The sequence below is a fragment of the Neovison vison genome, chromosome 8 (genome assembly GCF_020171115.1).
Source record: "Neovison vison isolate M4711 chromosome 8, ASM_NN_V1, whole genome shotgun sequence".
Classification (NCBI taxonomy): Eukaryota; Metazoa; Chordata; class Mammalia; order Carnivora; family Mustelidae; genus Neogale; species Neogale vison.
In genome coordinates, this window is record NC_058098.1 from 36133107 (window position 1) to 36152406 (window position 19300).

The 19300-nt window shown below is 53.5% G+C and overlaps 1 protein-coding gene across 1 annotated transcript in view; it reads right to left on the reverse strand.

Annotated features, from left to right (window-relative positions):
* The window catches only part of JAG1 (jagged canonical Notch ligand 1), a 36532-nt gene extending 19577 nt beyond the window's left edge, over positions 1-16955 (reverse strand). The window contains exons 1-4 of the mRNA XM_044263453.1: positions 16367-16955; positions 15630-15935; positions 6730-6781; positions 1082-1336 (exon numbers count right to left, since the gene is read on the reverse strand). Of these exons, the coding sequence (XP_044119388.1) occupies positions 1082-1336; positions 6730-6781; positions 15630-15935; positions 16367-16447 (694 nt within the window). The 5' untranslated portion in view covers positions 16448-16955. The remainder of the gene's footprint in view (positions 1-1081; positions 1337-6729; positions 6782-15629; positions 15936-16366) is intronic.
* Positions 16956-19300: the final 2345 nt, after the last annotated feature.

Below are 19300 nucleotides of genomic sequence, written 5' to 3' on the forward strand. Positions count from 1 at the left end.
GATTTTTAAGTAGTTGTTACTGATTTTTAGAACACCAACTACTTTAAGTACATTTGCCAATTCTTTCATTTGGATCCCAGAAATGCCATCCTTTTAGAACTCTAGTGATTTAAGAAAAGCTCAGGAGACCTGCAAATTCCTCTTTGTCCTGCCTTTGGGTCACAATTCAAAAACTCCCTTTTTAATTTGAGTACATCCTGAAAGAATTTACCAAATTAGGTGAAATAAGCAGAATGCAGTCTTGTTCATGAGGGCCTACCCTGGTCAACTAAAATTACCCATTTGCTATGAATTAGAAGCTTTGTAAAGGTACAAACCACAGATGATGTGAGCATCTGTGACTATGCAGTTAACTCCAAGAATCCCAGGAAGGGCTGGGACAGCCGAAAGCACATCTGCGAGCTTACATGGCTGTGATGGGTCTGAAAGCTCAGGTTCACCACTCTCCCCTGCCCCCTCAATGCCCCGTGAAGCCTTGCCAAGAGGCCACCCTGAGCTCAGGGGCCATCATTTCCTACAAGATCACAAGTTGGGGCATGGAGCTAACCCTGTCCCATTTGGCATCTGTTTTGAGTCAGGTTTCTTAGAAGCAGAGCCTGAGACAGGGATCGAGGTACAGAAGGTACAGAGCTGAAGGCAGCAGATGGGGCAGGGGAAAGAGCTGAGCAAGGGTCTCAGCTGGAGTCTGGCTTCAGCCTAATCCCAGGGGAACCCCTGGAGTGTGAACTGTAGCACGGAGTGTGGGAGGGGCGCTGGCCTCTGTACCCCCATCCAGTCATTCACACACTGTGAGCTGGAAGGAAGGGGCATGGAGTGGCTGTTTGGCCAAGGCCAGTGCTCTAGAGAAGGAACAGCTGTGAGCTGTTAGCAGCTAGCACGGTGGGTGGGAGTTGTGTGTGTGTGTGTGTGTGTGTAGGGGGCACCAACAGCATCTTTGGCCCTCAGGCCTAGAAAACAACCCAAACACTCCCCCCAACCCCCAACCCGAGACAGCCACTTGACTAGATGGGGAGAGAACGTGACCCCAATGGCGACAGCCACTCAGCAGTGATTATAACCCACCCAGCACAGGTCCACACACCTCTGTTACATTCTGGGCCCATCCAGCCCTCCATGCACGTTTTGTTGCCATTCTGGTCGCAGGCATAGTGTCCAAAGAAGTCATCTCGGGGTCGGCAGAACTTATTGCAGCCAAAGCCGTAGTAATAGTCGTCACAGGTGACGCGGATCTGATACTCAAAGTGGGCAACCCCTGTGTTCTGTTTCAGTGTCTGCCACTGCCTGCTGGGGTTTATCATGCCCGAGTGCGAAGCTTTTTCAATAATGCTGTCAGGCTCTGGAAGCAAAAACATAAATAAAAATCAAAAAGCAAAGATTATGTTAACATTCACATCAAAGCCTTCTCCTCTGACCATTTTGCCTCTTTTTAATAACGGACACAAATGCACACCATGCAAAATGGAAACAGTACAAAAGGGCAGACAAAAAAAAAAAAAAAAAAAAAGGCAGACAAGTGCAAGGGCTGGCCCCCTCCCCAGAGGCAACCACCTTTTTACATCTATTTACCCTTTTTAACGGGTGTGTAGTATTTCCCCGTCCCAGAATATGACGAAACACGTTTACCTAGTTGCGATACCTATTTTGACCTTTTACAATTCAGCAGAGCCACACCGAACATCCCTGTACCCATCTGCCCGCGTGCATGGTTCTAGCAGTAGCAGTAAGAGACCTTCTAGAAACGGAAGTGCACCCGATCCGCGTCCATCCCCAGCCAGCCGCAAACTACTGTGAGTGAAGCCCGCCGGCCTGTCTTTCCACCTGAACAGGAAACTGGGTTTCCTGATGGCGATGCCAACATTGCACAGGTTATCCAACTTTCTGATCTCTGCCTGATAGGGAAAGCAGCAGCTCTTACTTTAATTAGCATTTAATTAAGGGATGGTGAGCACCCTTCCACGTGGTTACAAAGCCACCTGTAGCTGTTCCTGTGAACTGTGACCGGTTTCTCTCCTTTGCCAAGTGTTCTATTGCATCGTTGGCCATTTGCAAAAGCCGTTTACATATTATAGAAAGCACCTGGTTCCAGGTAAAGGTTAGCAAGCCTGCTCTTCTGGTTTTAGAGTCTTGGGTCTTGCTTTAGAAAGACTTGGTCTACCTTCCCAACTCTTCACTGGAAGCCAAGGGGTAGTTTTTAGGAAGAATGATAAACTTTGCTATTGTCAGCTGGCCCTTGTGCCACAGACTTGATACGTCTCACCTTTCACCTTTGCCTAGAGGGCAGAGGAAGGAAAGTAACGCACCCCAGTTTGGAGACAGGTAGCTCGGGGGTTCTTCCGAGCCAAGTCATGCTCCTTCAAAGGTGCCTATTGAGAATGAACACACCCAGAGCTCAGGCAGCCAGCTCTCCCGAGGAGTAGGCAGTGGTCCTGCCCCGAGGTCCCTTGTCATCTAGTCTGAGAGAAGAGCCAGGTACAAACACAAATACAGATGCCCGGTGCCAGGAGTCCAGGGGAGGGATATGAACAGAAGTGAGGCACGAAGTCAGAATCGCAGCCTGATCTGGGGTTTGTTTTCTTAAGCCTGCCAGCAGCAGCCCTTTCCCACCTCGTCAGGGGCGAGGCCACCTCGGAGAGCCCGTACTAGGACCTACTCACAACGTCTGTGGTTCTTACCCACCCACACCCCTGTTTTTCTAGGCCCAGGGCCTGCGCTCATTTACAAGGTCATGCAAAGCCAACAGGTGACCAGGGGAGGAGGAGCTCCTGAGGGGCTCCATCCACACGACTCCCAGCTTCGCCCCGGCGTTCACCCTCCGGCTTTAACTGTCGTGTGGGCAGGACAAGTCTTGAACGAGCCCACATACCTGCAGACTTACACCCCAGCGCGCACAGAACCACTCGCAGATAACGCTTTCCGAAGTAAGTTTTACAAATAAACACAGGCCAAAGAATGACAAAAATGTCCCTCCATTAACTGTGTGTTTGCTCTGCTGATTCAATTAAGAAGTGTAGCGAGCTATTACCATGTGATTACGAGATCTTAATAAAGGAGTTATTTAAACACATGGCTCACAGGCCTCCAGCATCTCTGGGGCAGGTAACAACAAACAACCCAGACGCGAGTCCAGGGCAATCCTCAAGGCACAGGCCAACAACAGGTCATTCACCGTAGTTCAGTAGGCTTTCCACCTAGGTCTAGGAAACATGAAAACAATCGTTCTGGAAGCCTCCATGTGGCTAACAGGTCTGTAGAACTAACTTTGCAGCTGTGTGGCAGGCTTCTCCCAGCAGCCCAGAGGCAGGGAGTCGGGGGTGTGGGACATGCTCTCTGGCATCTGGGTCACAGAGATCATGTCTGCTGCCTGTTCTTCCAAGCTGCCGACACCTGAATCGTACTTCCTGTCAGCTTGGGGCATAGAGGTGCATCCGGGCTGGGCGGGGGTGGGAGGGGGGGTAGTTCACTTGGGAATCCAGCTTGATGACTGGAAACGGAGGTTAGCAGACCCTCCTGTGATCTTCAGCTGTGTGAAGATGAAGCACAAAGGCCCCCACACCACAGCCTTGCAGGCCAAGGCGGAGGTAATGAGGTGAGTCAGAGCACAACCCCGGTGGCCGCACCGACCCACAAATCTAGGACGGGAGCATGGTCCAGGAACACCTGGTCTGAGGAAGCTTATTTGTGTTGATGCATCTCCTGAGCCGTCCCACAAACTGACACCATTTGCCCTGGGGGAGACTGAAAAATCTGCACCCTTATCTACTGCAACTCTGAAACAGAAGAAGAGAAGTGATCTCAGAGACGAAGGCCAGGAGGCCAGCCTTAGACATACTCTAACACACGAACAGCACCTGGGCTTCACCTGGGCCAGCCCCTCTCTGCAGAGCCCATGTGAGAAGAAATTCTCCATCCTAACACTCAGGGCTCGACCTCTAATCTGAAGCCAGGATTTTGGCAATTTGGCCCCCAAAGAGTAGCCAACTTCAACTGGGTTGCTCCACATCGTTGGCCTTTGTCTTCATGGAATATAGTCCCATAGGAGGGACAGAGGGTAAAAGTAATAAGAAAACATTCCAAGAAGAGAAAACAGCATGTGCAAGGGCCCTGCGGCAGGACAGAATTGGAGGACGCATCTGAGGACAGAACAGGGACTGGTAGGATATGACCAGAATCTGGATATGGCAGAGCTCAATGTGGCACGTAGGATGGAGCTAGCAAGGAAAAAAGGTAACTGTGCAAGGTCTTTTGGGCCACACAAAGAGCTGTCCCAAGAGCAACAGGAAGCTGCCAAGTGGCTCTCTTAGGGAAGTTGATCATCAAATTGAATCAAGATGTACACTAGAAATGAACAGAGGATACTGTAGGTCAATCATATTTATATTAAAAAAGGAAAAGGCCCTGGAAAGACCAGGATGGCAAAAGGATGGAGAAAGCAGTGGAGGTGGGCCAGAGCAGATATGAAGGCATTGAATTCAGCCATGACCATAGGAGTTTGGGCATCAGCAGATGGTGACTTGGACCAGCACAGTGGCAGGGGACATGGTGGGAGGTGGCAGGACTCCAGTGAGGCCCTGGAAGGAAGATTGTTCAGAACCTGGAGGTAGATCTGACATGGATGCTCAGAGAAAGGGAAGTACAAGAGGGTGTCTTCCAGCTTTCTGGCTCATGGTACTAGGTGTTGAAATGCTGGTGCCAGTCATCCATGAAGGGCCCTAGGCAGGATCTAATTTGGAGAGAGAAGAAGCCAAATATGGTTTTGAACGTGAATTCAAGATCCTTTGGAAGCACTGTAAAAAGAGAGGCTGACTAAGCCAGTAGATAAACCTCTCCCTCCTCTTTGGGGTTCCCAAAGAGAGCTTCAAGGACCTGCAAAGGCATTCCAGGGGTTTGGGGCAACTCCTTTCTTCAAGAGTAGAGGTCTGAAAGTTCCTTCTCCCTACCCCAACTCTTTCCTGTGTCCTTCCTGTGACCTGCTGACTGCCTCCCCAGTGAAGAGATGCCCCAGAACCCCCAAATAGAGCTACCCTGAAGTGCAGCAGCTGTGAGCAGCTCTGGAGGGGCACCAGTTGCCCTGGGGCACAGCTAGCTACCTGACCTGTGGGGTGAGGGAAGACCCAGAAAGGGCCCTGCAGAGGCTAGGGGTCCTACACACCCTCACAGGTATCCTGGGCCAGCTCTTGCCACTAGCCAGGTATCCATCCCAAGGATGTTCACGCGACCAGACTGTTTTAACATCTCAGCAGGAAGGGAAGAAGAGCATGTCTGCACCAGAATATCTGAAGCATCTCTCTCCCCACTCCCCAGCCCCCATCTTCCCGATGCTTAGTTACCATTATAACCAGGTCACAGCAACACCAGGCTCACATCGTCTCCAATGTTTGTGGCGGGGAGGGTGGAGAGAACACACATGTGTCTGGGACCCTGACTGGCATCGGCCACCAACCACAGCTGGTTACCCCCTTCCCCTCCCACCACACCACAGTGGGACAGGGGTGCCCTCAGAGAGGAAGTCCACAGATCTGGGCTTCAGATGTCAAAGCAGGAGGAGTGACCCAAATGGCCTGGAGCCTCAGGCACACTGGGGCTCAGCAACCACCCTGGCCCCAGAGTGGTTGCGGGGAGGGGTAGTGGGGGGGTGACAAGCCAGAAACAACCCAAAGCAGCCTGTCTCACAAGTGCCAAGCCCTCAGTGGGCCCACTCTGGGCACTCGCCGTTCTCGGATCCACTTTAAAAAAAAAAAAAAAAAAAAGGCATGCTGAGAAAACGAGGGGAAATGTTATCAACAGCAAAAACAAAGAACGGGTCAGTGAGGTAGAGAAACAAAAGGGAGGAGACCTTCAGAGAAGGAGGGCAGAGTTGGATCAACCCTTCCTCCTACGCAGACTAAGGGATTTCAGTATGAATCAAGTTTTCCCAGGACAGCCGTCCAGATCCTGCCGGCAAAAGGGAAGCGTGCGGTTTCGGCGCGGGAGGGAAAGCGTCTTCGAGTCATAGTTAAGGAGCAAAGACTACCCCGGTAAGCCAGGCCGCTGCCATTGCCAGACACGCCCTCTGTGACCTCCCCACCAAAAGCCACCCCTCACAGCTCTGAAAAGCAACCCGCCCTGAACCCCTTGCCCTCTTTCACAAGGGGGGAGCAAGGCAGCCGTGGAGCCTGTGAGGCTCTGGGACTCCACTTCAATGAAAGGGCGGCCATGCGCAGTGTGGGAAAGAAACCCCCAGCAGACCAGCGAGAGGCTCACCTGCCCACCAAGTGAAATTCAAGGTCGGTCTTTAGTTAGAGTCAGAGCCCAGCGCCACCTTTGTGAGCTTCATCTTTCTGATGAGAGATTAAACACTCACTTAAAGTTTAAATGGACTTTTAAAAAGTCACTACTTTGATCCTTTCGCAGTCTACAAGGTTTTAAAGTTGTAAAACCATTAAGATCTCTATCCTGAAGATAATCTAGGTCCCATATTCAGGGACTCCGTTAACTGGGACTCTGTCCCGGCCACTTAATATTCCAGGCGGACCTTCTAGGGGAGGTTGTGGAAAGGACTCCTCCGAGCGGTTTGCCCTGGGGGTGGGGGTGGGGGGGGAGTTGCGGGGAGGGATGGACGCAGACAGCAGCGAGTAGTCCAAGTCCTCGGAAGCACCCAGCAGACAGATCCAACTCTGACACTGCCATATTCCAAGCACAGTGCTTCCAGAAGGGCACACCCGGAGAAGAGCCCACTGCTGGGATACTTACGGAGAGTGTCGTTACTGGAATCCCATGCCTCCACAAGCAAAGTATAGGACCTCTGCAACACAGAACAGCAGCAGCTTAGTAGTCAGGAAGAGGGGTTGGCTCCCAAATGTCCTACTTGCTCGACCTCCCCCGCACACCTCACCAAACAAAACCATGAAGCCAAAATGAAAACTCCGTTTTCGGTGGAACTGAGGTCACTCCCCTCCCTGGCACCCACCCCCAGGCTGACTCCTTCTGCTGGGCAGGGCCCCACTGCGGTAGGTCATCGTCATCTTATGCAAGCAACCCAAAGTCATGATCAGGAGATACCACCTCCCTATAGGTGAACCCTCTACAGTTTCCCAAAACTTTCCAGGCCCCTAACTCTAGTGCATGAGGAAACAGACACACACACACACACACACACACACACACACACGAATTTTTTCTAAGCCAACATAACCAGGTATTTGCAGCTGGGGGCGGGGGATGGGGGGGTAATTCAGTGAGGGGCCGGGTATTGCTAAGGTTACACTTTGGACTCTGGTGGGGCAGTCCCTAGGGAGGCCCCCTTTTCCTTTTCAGAACCCCTTTGAAAGCCCTGTCTGTGCAAGACCATCTCAGCTCCCACAAGTATCAGGTGACTCTAGGAAGCTGGGGTGGGGGGTAAGTGCAAAGAGACTAAGACAAAGGCGGCGACCTAACTCGGGGTCCTTGGGGGACAGACTCTGGGGACGAAAGTACAAAAGGGAGAAATAACCACACACCCATGGGTTATAGCTATTGATGGACTTATCTGTCAATAAGATCTAACATTCCAGGCATAATCAGAGTCCACCAACTAAACAAATTCCCTGGACACTGGCAGGATGCCAGCTATTATACTGAAGGCACCTTTTATCTTCCAGGCTTATCTCAGAATTCCACCCCCCACCCCCCCCAAATCTAAGCCATTAGCAAATTCCCGCTTTACTCCAATCTTCGTTTGTAATTTAGAATGAGGTCAGTCTCACAGAACACCAGGGTTTAAATAAACCTGCTATCTGGCACTGGAGGACTATATCGGAGTGGGGTGGGGAGAAAAGGCCTCCCCCATGTCCCTCTTGTCACCGTCAGATACCAATGCATCGGAAATAGCACATTGAGCACTTCACTCAAATAATACCCCGCCGCCAGAAACACTGTCACCAACAGAAGGCACCTACAAGGGGAGGCAAAAAAAGGAGCAAAAGGGTGGGGGGGGAGAAGCTTCATTCATAACTCTAGGAAGCTTACGGCTCACACAGAAACACAGCGTGTTGTCTCCGAATATAAAAATATCTTGTGATAGACCCTGCCTTGGAATTCAGCCGAAATATGTTTCATACTCAAAGCAGAGTAGGATTCCATTTCGTTCACTGATAACTGTGGGAAAATGCTCAGAAAAGCAAGCAAAACCAGGCAAGCCAGGGCACATACCCAGCCCTCTCCTGTTTGGTGGCCCTGGGTCCAAATTCATTGTCGTCGTCGTTAACATTTTATTAGTAAAAGTTACACCTTATTTATAGCCTCTAAGTTTCCTAGGACTTACTACAAATTACAGGACTCTTCCCAGAGAGCAGCAAGAAATTACATTTCTCTCCCGATTGGAGGCGAGAGCCAAGTCCAAATGAGGCCAGATGTGGGGCTGATTCTGTATCATTAAGCCCTTGGATCGCTGGCCACGTCGAGACCCACGTTCTCTACTTCCACGTATTGTTGTAATTAATCCTCTGATTAAATGCATTGATACCCGTAGTCCTGACAGACTTGCACAAGCACTCAACGTGTCATAGCCACGATCCCCACAGAAGGGGAAGGCATGCCAGGACTGGGCTTCACACTCAGAGGAGGAGGCATTCTCTCCCACCCCCCAGCCCTTGCAAAAGAGCTTGAAAGACCAAGCTGTGTATCAGACTCCTTGCCTGAGCTGGGAAGACCTCCGGAGGCACTGACCAACACTGCCCAACCTTAAGGGAAAAAAGGGACACAGAGCAGCACAGAGCTTGGGACCCCAAGCGTCATGGTCTCCTGTGAATGGCTTTCTCAGAGGTAGACAAGGGGGTGAGAGCTGGGGGCTACAGCTTTGCCAAAAAAAATAATAAATAAGTAAGACGCCCTGGACCGTCTCTCTCCCTGGTTTCTGAGAAGGGCTTCTGGTTCTGGGCCTCACTTCCCGGGGCCGGAGGAGTCTCCCCACCCAGCCTTCAGAAGAAAGGATTCCCTCCAAGGCCCCTATTAGGAGGCTCTCTTACCTCCCACTCCATCCCCACACTATAGATCAACAATCAAGATAATTTGGTAATGATTATTAGCTGCTAGGAACTTTAATTTTTCCCAGGCCCACGCCTGACCTCTGTACATCCCAGAATATGCATCCCGACTTGGAAGAGTCAGACCACGCACCTTATGCCATCCTACTAGGCCAATACCAGGCTGAAAAATCAGATGCAATCTGCTAGGATCATGTCATCCCCAATTGGTCACTGCAAATCTGACTCCAGCAGAGGCCAAGCCCCTGGGCAGCTCCCCCAAGGGCCTGGAAAGGGGGTGCCAGGCCAGATGATGGGCAGGTGTCCAACTTAACCAGTTCATACAAAACTATCGCCCACAAGACCCAAATAGAGAATACCTGGTTTTTTCTTGGTTTCCCACTACCACAGTAAGACTAGGAGAGGCCCCTTGCTTTCCTCTTTTTTCTTAAGTCTCCCCAGAGCGATAGCCTGGGGGCAAAGTAGGAGGACAGGGGCAGCAAAGAGAACCTGCATGTGGGTTTGCACCTCCCTGGTCCCACACCTCCAGGCCCAGGGCAATCCGGCCCCAGAGCCGGTCTGAGAGCTGGTGCAGCAGGAAAGAGGCACGGCCAGCTCTCAGGACAACTTAGGGGAGGACCGCCGTGGCCTTTTACCTAGATAAGGGCCCTGGCCTCCAGCTCCGCAGGCATCCCCAGGCGTCCCTGGGGCCGTGCGGCTGCAGGCGGGCAGGCGGCGGTTACCTTGGCACCGGGCAGAGTGGTAAGCACTTAATTGCCACATTAAGAAGGGGGATGTAAGAAACAAAGGTAATTGTGTTGGCAGCTGGGAACTTCCTTTTCCTGGCAACAGTGGCGGCCAAACCAAGCCCCAAGAAGAGGCTGCTGCCATTCCTGCCAAGCTGATGGACACAAACAAACCGCCATCCAAACGGCACGCGTGCGGCGGCCGAGGAACCCACGCTCCGGGAGTGCCCGCCGTGCCCGGGGCGGGGCAGGGGGGGCGTCCTTTGTGCAAGGCGGTCGGCCTGGCCCCGGGCTGGTCAGGGGCCCTGCGCTCTGCTGACTCAACTGGCGCTTCCTGTCGCGGGCCCTGTATTAGCAGTATTTTTGGAGAGGCTGCATTATTCTCTGTAATCCTCGTTTCAGTCAATTCGGCCACGCTATTGTCCTGCCTGCGTCTGGGTGGCCACAGTATAAAATATTCCGGTCACAGACGTCTGAAATAAAGGCTTTGGCGATCGCACGGGTGGGCGCACGCTCACTCGCCTACCCGCCCGCACAATTCACCGGGTCCCACGGCTGTGGCAAGGGGAGGCTTGAAGAAAGGACAACTGCCCCACAGTGGCCAGGCTCAGGAGACTTCAGCCAGAGACAGCAATTTAGTCTGGGGGGCTTGACATTTCAATAGAGTCCGATCTGGTTACAAAGGGCGATTTTCTCATGAAAGCCCACCTCAAAGCCTCCCCAAGGGGGCCCCACAGCTCATATCCCGATTGGAGGCTCTCCATGAGATGCCCCCACCCCCTTTCCCATCATTACCCTTACCTGTTTGAAAAGCATCCCACTGATCATTAAATGCACCAGTTACAAAAGGGTGGCGAGGTTAATAGATAGAATACCGAGAAGCCAGCCAAGCACAACCGTCCGGTTCACACAGAGCAAGCCTGAACAAGAAGCCTTTCTACTTATTTACCAAAAGTGCATAAAAACTGGGCTGAGCTGGTAGAGGACTCAGGAGTGTTTGACTGTTTATGTACCATTTCTCACCACTGGGAGCCACGCTGCAGAACTTCTTCCCTGCACAGACACTGCCCTGCCCCAGTGACAAATGTCCCGGGCACCGTGAAAACAAGGGCCGCAGGGCAGGGCAGTCCTCTCCTTGGTTGGAAACCAGCGAGGAGATCCCAAAGCAGCCACTCAGCACCACAAACCAGGTTAAAGGTGGGGCACTTTGAATGCGGAACCCCGTCCGGCCTCTACCACCATTCTAGAAAACGCAAGAATCCTCACTACCCACGCATCCTAACGCATCTCCCTAAAGTTGTAAAGTAGGTCAAATGTATTTCATTCTAATTTTTTAAGTGTATTTCAAAGCTGGAGCCAAGTGTCCCTTCTCTCAGAAGGAACACACTTAGAGAAGTTTATCAAGGGGGAATGCTCTGGAGTATTTGCCTTTATGGATGACCATGCTAACTACAGGCACATCCAGAGATCAGTTACAATGCAAGAATGCATAATCTGGAAAGCCGGACATGGGAACCAAGTGCTGGCCCTTTATGATGGGCTGGCGGCTGCTGGGAAGCCAGTCATGGCCTCCGTTTGCATCCCTGTTTCCCAATCAGGAACAGGAAGGCTCCTTGTTGCCTTGGCTGCATTTCTTCACGAGTAATATTTTTTTCTTCCATGCTAAACCATCCCACACACCTTCTACCCAAAGCGTCCCTTGCCCCTCTTTGCTACAAAGATTTTAGGCAGCATTCAGAGCGCTGGTTTTCAGGGAAGTGACAAGCCTGAGAGAGGCTGCTGTCGTGCCTCCTCACCCCAGATGCCTGTATGCCAAAAGCTTCACTGTTCTCTGCACATGTATGAAGTCCCTATAGAATTATAGGTGTGCAGTTGGTGGGTCACAAATGCATAGAAGTACTGGAGGTTTGAATAAGTTGCTAAGAAACAAGACAATAAGAAGGAAGAAAACACAGAGCACTTTACACCTGGGAGAGACAAAAAAGAATTAGAAACCAAAGTACCGGGGCGCCTGGGTGGCTCAGTGGGTTAAGCCGCTGCCTTTGGCTCAGGTCATGATCTCAGAGTCCTGGGATCAAGTCCCACATCGGGCTCTCTGCTTGGCAGGGAGCCTGCTTCCTCCCCTCTCTCTGCCTGCCTCTCTGCCTGCTTCTGATCTCTCTCTGTCAAGTAAATAAATAAAATCTTAAAAAAAAAAAAAAAAAAAGAAACCAAAGTACCCTGAATGGGAATTTCATTTGGGAAACAGCCATTCTGCAGACACTTAGCACAAAGTGAGCACAGGCCCACTTCCCCTGCACCCCCACCAACCAAGCCTGGTTTTGCAATACAGACATGTCATTTCATCACTCTAATTTGACACAGGTGTCTGAGAGCCGAAGAGGTTTTCTCCACATGAGGAAAATCCCTTGCTCTGAGCACTTACAATCCTGGTGCCGTTTGTCTGCATGGGTTATAGAGACGGACTGCAGAAAGGAGCCAGTTCAAGGAGAACCCCATCCCTCCACCCTCCATGTGTCCACACCACACCTACAAGAGGCGCAGGAACCCAGAAACACAGCAGAGGGCATGCAGACAGGGACATGTCAATTACATCCTATGATGAATCTTGTGGGGACATCTGATTTACCCAAACCCCTGGCAGTTGTTCAATCAGGCCTTAAGTGTGATGGGGGGGGGGGCAAAGTTGGCATCCCTCTGGTATGCAAAAAAAATACTTCATTGGATTTCCCTGAACAATTCAGTTGTTCTCAGCAGCCTTTTATCACCGCCAATGCCACTTAGATAGGAGGCCAAGAAAAGACCAGATACGTCAACTGCTGCCCACCCCCCCAGGTTTCTCTACATTCATTTCTTCACTGTGGGGCCTGCAATGCATCAATTCAGCGAACTGGGGTTCTGCAGTTCCTAAAATGCTTTGGGGGCTGGGTACTGGTAAGTGCCTTAATGGATTTTTAATAAGCAGGTACTACCCGGACTTAGCACTAATTCTGGGACGTGCAACTTAACCATTTCAATGGCTTATAAATGGTTATTCCCAAATCACTTCCCGTTAAGCCCAATTACCTTCCATAATGTATGTTCTTATCACTGGGTCCCCCTGATTGGAGGGTCATAAATCAGACCCGTTGCTTCGAGTCAAGGCCTTGTGAGCACAGCACAGATATGGGGATTAGGAGCCCCCAATGAGAACCATGAGCCGGGAGCTCGGCCAGCAGACAGCCACTGGAACATAATCAGATACTACCCAACGGGCAGACCCACCTTCAGAGAGCTCCCCACGTGGACACTGGAATGTGGACTAGATTTCAAATGTGACCGCTCATTTCCTCTTCTTTCTCTCTAGAACACGAACAGTTGTTTGATCGCGGTAGGTCGTAATTCCCAACAAAAACCAAGAATTACACCACCTTTTAAACTGACCTTCCACCTTGCACCCTGGACCACAGCCCTTTCATGGTCAGCACACTGGGGAGGACCCAGGCGATCGGTGATTGTGACTGCCTAAGGGTCAGCTGTGCACGTGGCTGGAAGTCCAAGGTGGTTTGATATAAAAACCAAACCAAACCAAACCAAACCAAAAAACCCATATCGTCTTTCCATCTTCAATTCTGTACCAAGTTCAGTTATTACTTATTCAAGTCGGTTTTAAATAGACATGCTTATTCATATTTAATTGCCAAACTGAATGAAACTGCTCAATGTAGTTCAATACCTAAGTGCTTTCACTTCGGTTAACACTCACCCTGGAATCATTCTTGAAAGTTACAGACTGTGGTGTTTCTCTAACCACACTCGGGAAAATAACTAAAACAATACACCTAAACGCCACTTTCTCTTGGGAAGTGAGGCTTATGTTTCACAGCAGGCCTTTTAAGGGGGGGCAGGGTGGAGACTCATTTATGAGTGATACATGCATTTGGCCCAACTTCAAAAGAACCACACTCAGTAGCCCCAGTGGTCTCCCTATTCTAGAAAAGCGGAGAGTCTATTTCATGGTTGGTGACCCGCGGGCCCTGAAACCACAGAAGAGCCCCAGCAAATCAATCGTCTCCCTGCCCCACACACCGCTTCTGTTCATTTCCCATTTAGGACTCTGCCAAGTGTCAAATGGGGACAGACACACCTTCTAGGTCACTTTTCCAGAGCCAGTCCAGGGAGCAAGTCTCCCTGTTCTCATCCAAGCGGTTCTCTGACCCTACTCTCCAAAGTGAGCCTCAGCCAGGCCTGCAGCTTTTCCACATCACTAATAAGATTCCTTTTATGGTCTTGTGAAAGCAAGGGGCTCTGGACTGATCCTCAGGAGGGTGGAACCACCTGCAGGCCCCTTCCCCCCTAAACTCCAAACACAAGTTCAAGGGCAGTCAGTATTCACAGTTAACTTGGGCACAGTCAGATTAAAAAGTGGCCAGACTCTTTAAAGTTCTCCCTAGTAGGGGATTAACAAAGAAGATAAACACGCTTTGTAAAACTGCAATCCCACAACAGACACAGCCCTCCATTCTCTGAGAACTCTACATAGAGTGGGTTTTTCTAAGTCCCTTTCAATGGTGTGCTTCCAATAACTGTCTTATCTCACCCACGGCAGAGGGCACTTTATAACGCCAGCTCCAGCAAATGCGGGCCTTGAGAGCCACCCCAAGATACACACACACACACACACACACACACACGCACCAAGGCACTCTCCCCCTCCCTCCCCTCCTGGCCATGCGAATCACAGCCCCAGCCCGCGGATAGGAGGCAGCAGAGCGCACCCCACCAGAGCACGTGGCGGACAGTATTCCCCCGGGGCACCGAGCTTCCCTCTCCCCCCCCCACCGCCCACCCTCGAAGCACGGGCTGGGCCAAGCCCCAGTCCTGGCGACGAGCCACGCCTCCTGGACAGCAGGAGCGGAGCAGAGGGCACAGCCTTTTCCCCTTTCCTCCCCTTCTGCAATCACACTCATCTTCCTTCTACCCAGTTTGGGATGTTGCAAGGGCCTCGTTGCAGGGTCGGTCCGCCGGGCCCGGGCCCTCGAGCGGCACCCGGGGCGGGGGTCCACGCACTTGCACGCTCAGCAGCCGCCTCGAGCGGGCCGCCCCTTTCAGGCCTTGACACGCCCCCGGAGGCTAGCGGGGGCCGGGCGCCCGCCGGACGAGGGCGCACCCCCGCCCTTCCCGGGGAAGTTTGCAAACACAGCTGGTTCCAGAGCCCGGGAACCGCTGGAAGTGAGGCCACAAGGGCTACACCGCGCGGGGGCGAGGGCAGGAAGGGGCCGGCAGGGGGCGGAGGCTCTCGGGCTCCCAGCTCCAGCCAAGGCCCAGAGACAGCCCCCCCCCACGCCCCAAGCGGCGGCCGCCCCCGCGTCCTTACATCCAGCCCGGAGCGCGTCCCCGCACGCCCCAAAGTCTCCCGGGGAGCAGCGGGAAACAGGCTCCCCCACACCCTCCAGGAAAGACACACCCGCCCTCCAGGCGGCTCACGAGAAAAGGGAGGGTGACGACTTGGACGACGTTCGAAGGCCAAAGCTGCGCCGCGTTGCCTTCCACGGCGCATCGGGTTTAATTGGTTAAGCGAAGACCTTCTGTAATGACTCCCAGCTCGGGTTGGGGTGGGGTGTGGGGTGGTCACTCTAGGGCCTCCAAGTTGCAAGTTTAAACCGGCCTTCCTGGGAGCTCTGCCCCCACAAACCCCTGTGGGCTTCCCACTTTTGTGCGCTTAGCAAAAAGCCTCGAAGACGGGGCCTGCTGAGATCTAACCCTGGAGTCTCGGCTGCTTAACACCCCACCCCGCAAGACTTTTCCAGTTAGCGCGGAGTTTCAAGCCAAGGCCCTTTAAATCCCCCTCGCAAGAGAGAGAGCGGGACTTGGCAGGCGCGGGTGCGGACCGCGGCGGGCCTCCCTCACCGCGTCGCTCACTCACCGGCCAGGCGAAACTGAAAGGCAGCACGATGCGGTTGCGTTCGTTGCCACGACTGGCCTTGAGATTGAAGGTGTTGCCCCCGATGACAGGAGTGGAGCCTGAGCCGAAGCTGCAGGGCCCCCCGGCCGTGACGCGGGACTGGTACTCCTTGAGGCACACTTTGAAGTACGTGTCACACTCGTCGTGGGAGCACTTGCGGTCCCCCGGGTTCCGGACGCCGCCGCAGCAGTTCCCGTTCTGCAGCTCCCCGTTCACGTTCTGCATAGACAGGATCTCCAACTCGAACTGGCCGGAGGCCCCGCACACCTGCCGGCGAGGGAGGGAGGAAGGTCAGCGCAGGGGAAAGTTGTTTTCTTCGAGGGTGGAAGAAGCGACTCCCTCCCCGCCCGCCCCGACGAGCCCTCAACGCCAAGTGAAAATAATTTTGCAAAACTCAGTGCAAAGACTCAACGTGATTTCCCGGGCATGAAATGCACGAGTGCAGGAGAAATCGGACGACTGTCCTGGGGGAGAAGAGCGGAGAGAACGCAGCGCCTTGCTCCACCTGAGTGGGTGGGGGGGCTTAGGAGGTCCGGGGCTTCCCCAGCCCAGGTGGAGCCTCCCGGGCGCAGGACCCAGCCGGGGAGCCGGGCGCCCGAGGGCTCCCAAGCCCGCTCTAGGCGCTCAACCGCAGGCGTCTAGGGAGCTGCGAGGGAAAGGAGAGGGCGGGCCGGGAGGGAGGCCCGGCGGGCTCCTACCTTGGCTCGCAGGGCGCAGAGCAGGGCTAGCAGGAGGCTCAGGGGGCGCCCGGGCCGGCCGCGCGTCCGTGGGGACCGCATCGCTGCGCAGAGCGCCGCAGGCACTCGGGACGCCGCCGCCGCCGCTGCTGCTCGCGCTGGTTCTCCGGCCGGTGCTGCTGCCGGTGCTGCCGTCGCCGCTGCCCCTGCGGCCGCCGCGTCCCGGCTCTAATATACTCCGCCGATTGGAGCATGCACGACTGGAAAACAACACCACTTTTCAAAAGCCCTTTCAAGAGCGGCGCGTTCCAGAAGGCAAAGGGCCCGGCCTCCTTTTATTATTCTGATCGCTTCTTTGAGGCGCTCCCCCTCCTCTTCCACCTCCCGGCTTTCTTTCCTTCTCTCGCGCTCCCCTTCTTTTATTATTATGATTATACGCAGCCTTTTATTCCCTTTCAGCTGCTTAGAAAGAAGAGAGGGAGGGGAGGAAAAAAAAAAAAAACCCGAGCCCAGCTCGCGGGCCGGCCGCAGGTAACACAATGACGCGTGCCCGCCCGGCTCTCGGCGAGGGACTCGGAGAGCCCGTCTGGGAGCAGCGGCCCGGGCTGGCCACCTCTACCCAGCGCGCGGAGCAGGCGCATGCGCGCTTATTAATATTCATGAGGGGGCGTGTCTCGCTACGGCACGCCCCTTCCCTCTGGTTGATGGGGAGGGGGAGTACTGGGAGGAACTTGGAAGGGGCTGGGGGCTCTGGGACTCGCGGGACGGCTTAGACGTCCCAAGGCTCAGGGCGGATTCCCGCCCTCGGGAGCTTTGAGCCAGGAGGGAAGGGGGGCAGGGTGCGGCGAGGAACTTGCTAGGGTCCGCTGCTCAGAGACGCGCGGCGCCCGGTATCTCCCCAGTAGCCCCCTCGAACGCCTCGGGCCGGGCGCCTGTGCCCACCCGTCGGGGCCCCAGGTGTAGGCGCCGCGGCGCTGCCTGAGCGGTCGGAGCGGGGCAGCTTCCGCCTTCCGAGCCGCCTGCGTCAGCTGCGGCTTTCGCCCCAGGAGGAGGGCCTGCCCGCCGGGAGTCCGGCCCGCTTCCCGCGAGTGAGCGAGCCGCCCAGAGCGCGCTGCTGGCAGCAGTAGCGGCAGAGGCGGCGGCGGCGGCGGCGAGGCTGGCGGGCTTGCCGCTGTCTGCTCGCCCGGCGGAGGCGACCTGGGCAGGCGCTGCTGGGAACTTTTGAAAAACTTTCCCGGAGCCAGGCTTGCCGCAGATTCGAGGGGAAGCCTCGGCCGCGCCCCACCCCCTCCGCGATCCGAGTCTGCAAAGTCTCGGAGGCCTCCCGGCTTTTTTTCCAAACAGTGCCAGGGCAGAGGCTAGGTGGGGGAGGGCGGCGGACACACTGGGGTCTGCTCAGGTTTAGGGAGGGGCTGAGCTAGATGCTGATGGGCTTTGGCTCCGGCTGCCCAGCCCGCAGTGCCGGAATTGCACCTGTAGGCGGCCTCCGAGCCGCTCTCTGGGTGGCAAAGAGACGAGCCTGGAAGGGACCGTCTCACCGCTATCGCCCGGCAGCAGAGCTTGGCTCTCTGGGGTGGCAGTGGAAACCGATGCTGTTTTCCACCTTGAGGCGAGCCTCGCAGTTAACAGCGACACTCCTGGTCATAACCAAGGTCAAAGGAAACCTGTGGGCTGGCCAAAACCTCTGCCAGCCCCCCTCACAGCAGACCTGCTGCTGCGTTTAGGGGACCTCTTGATTTCCACTGAAGGGAAAACGAAATTTTGGCCCTTATATTGGACATGTTCTGCGGCAAAGCGTTAACTCTTCAGGGGCAGGATCGTGGCTTGAGCCCTCTGGGACTGTGGGGCCTGATGGGCTGCAGTGGGTCGAGGCACAATAGTTTCCAATATACTGAGTTATAAGTGCATAAAAGGTTGGCTAAATTGTGGTTATTTACTGCATTTAGTGGACAATATTTTCAGTGCCACATCTCATCACGCTGAGAATAAGGCAGCCAGCGAACCGCTTTACATTCATTCATAAGCCATCAAGGATGGTTTAGCAATCTTGGCATTTTAACATCCCAGGAAATACTCCTAAGAAAGGGAACTTCTTCGTGGTAATGTGTCCCATCTTGATGATCATTGGCGAGATAATCCGTGTTTTGGAAGGGCCATAATCCAAGAGCAGAACAAATTTGCAGCTGTCATAGACAGTAGCAACCTGAGCATTTTGTCTTAATATGCCCCAGTCCATCCAGTTACCCTTCATGCAGGCATCCAGTTGTCATCTGTAATTGCATCTAGATTTTTTTCTCACCAAAGTTTCCAAACCAATCTTCTCTACCTCCTATCTGCCTCCTTTTCCCTTGTCTTCCCAAATGTCCATTGGGATGCTAAGTAATGGTTTAAAAGCAAAATGCTTGTGCTGGGGGGGAAAACACAATTCATGAAAGCTGATGAGGTCTTAAATTGCACACTCCTTGGAGTTCCCCATGTCTGAAACTGTTTTAATTCTGTGCCCCATGACTGGTCCCCCACACCCTGTTCAGGAAGGAGGCTGAGGGCTTCAGTTTGAATAGTTTAGATCCAGCCACCTGGATTGACCCAAAAGGGCCACCTGAGATTTCAGGTGCCTCCAGGTAGTAATCTGAACTGTAGATTACTGGGATCACCTCCAGGCCACAGCTGAGTTTAGCCCTCTTGACTTTTTTTCTCTTATTAAGAAAGAGAATGTAGATTTCTGGGGGTTGAAACTCTTTAGTGAACCCTGACAGGTATGTGAAATCACTAACAAACATAAAATTCACATGCCGAAGAGCACAGTGTTCCTCACCCTTCCTGAGCTTGGGAACCCACTAACTTGTGGGCTAGAGGGGATTCTTTTGAAAATTTTCAGTTGGGACTCTTCCAGCTAATTGGTACTCCCCCAAAAAGCCAGTCACGTTTACCGCAAAAGACACCAAGTGGAAGCTC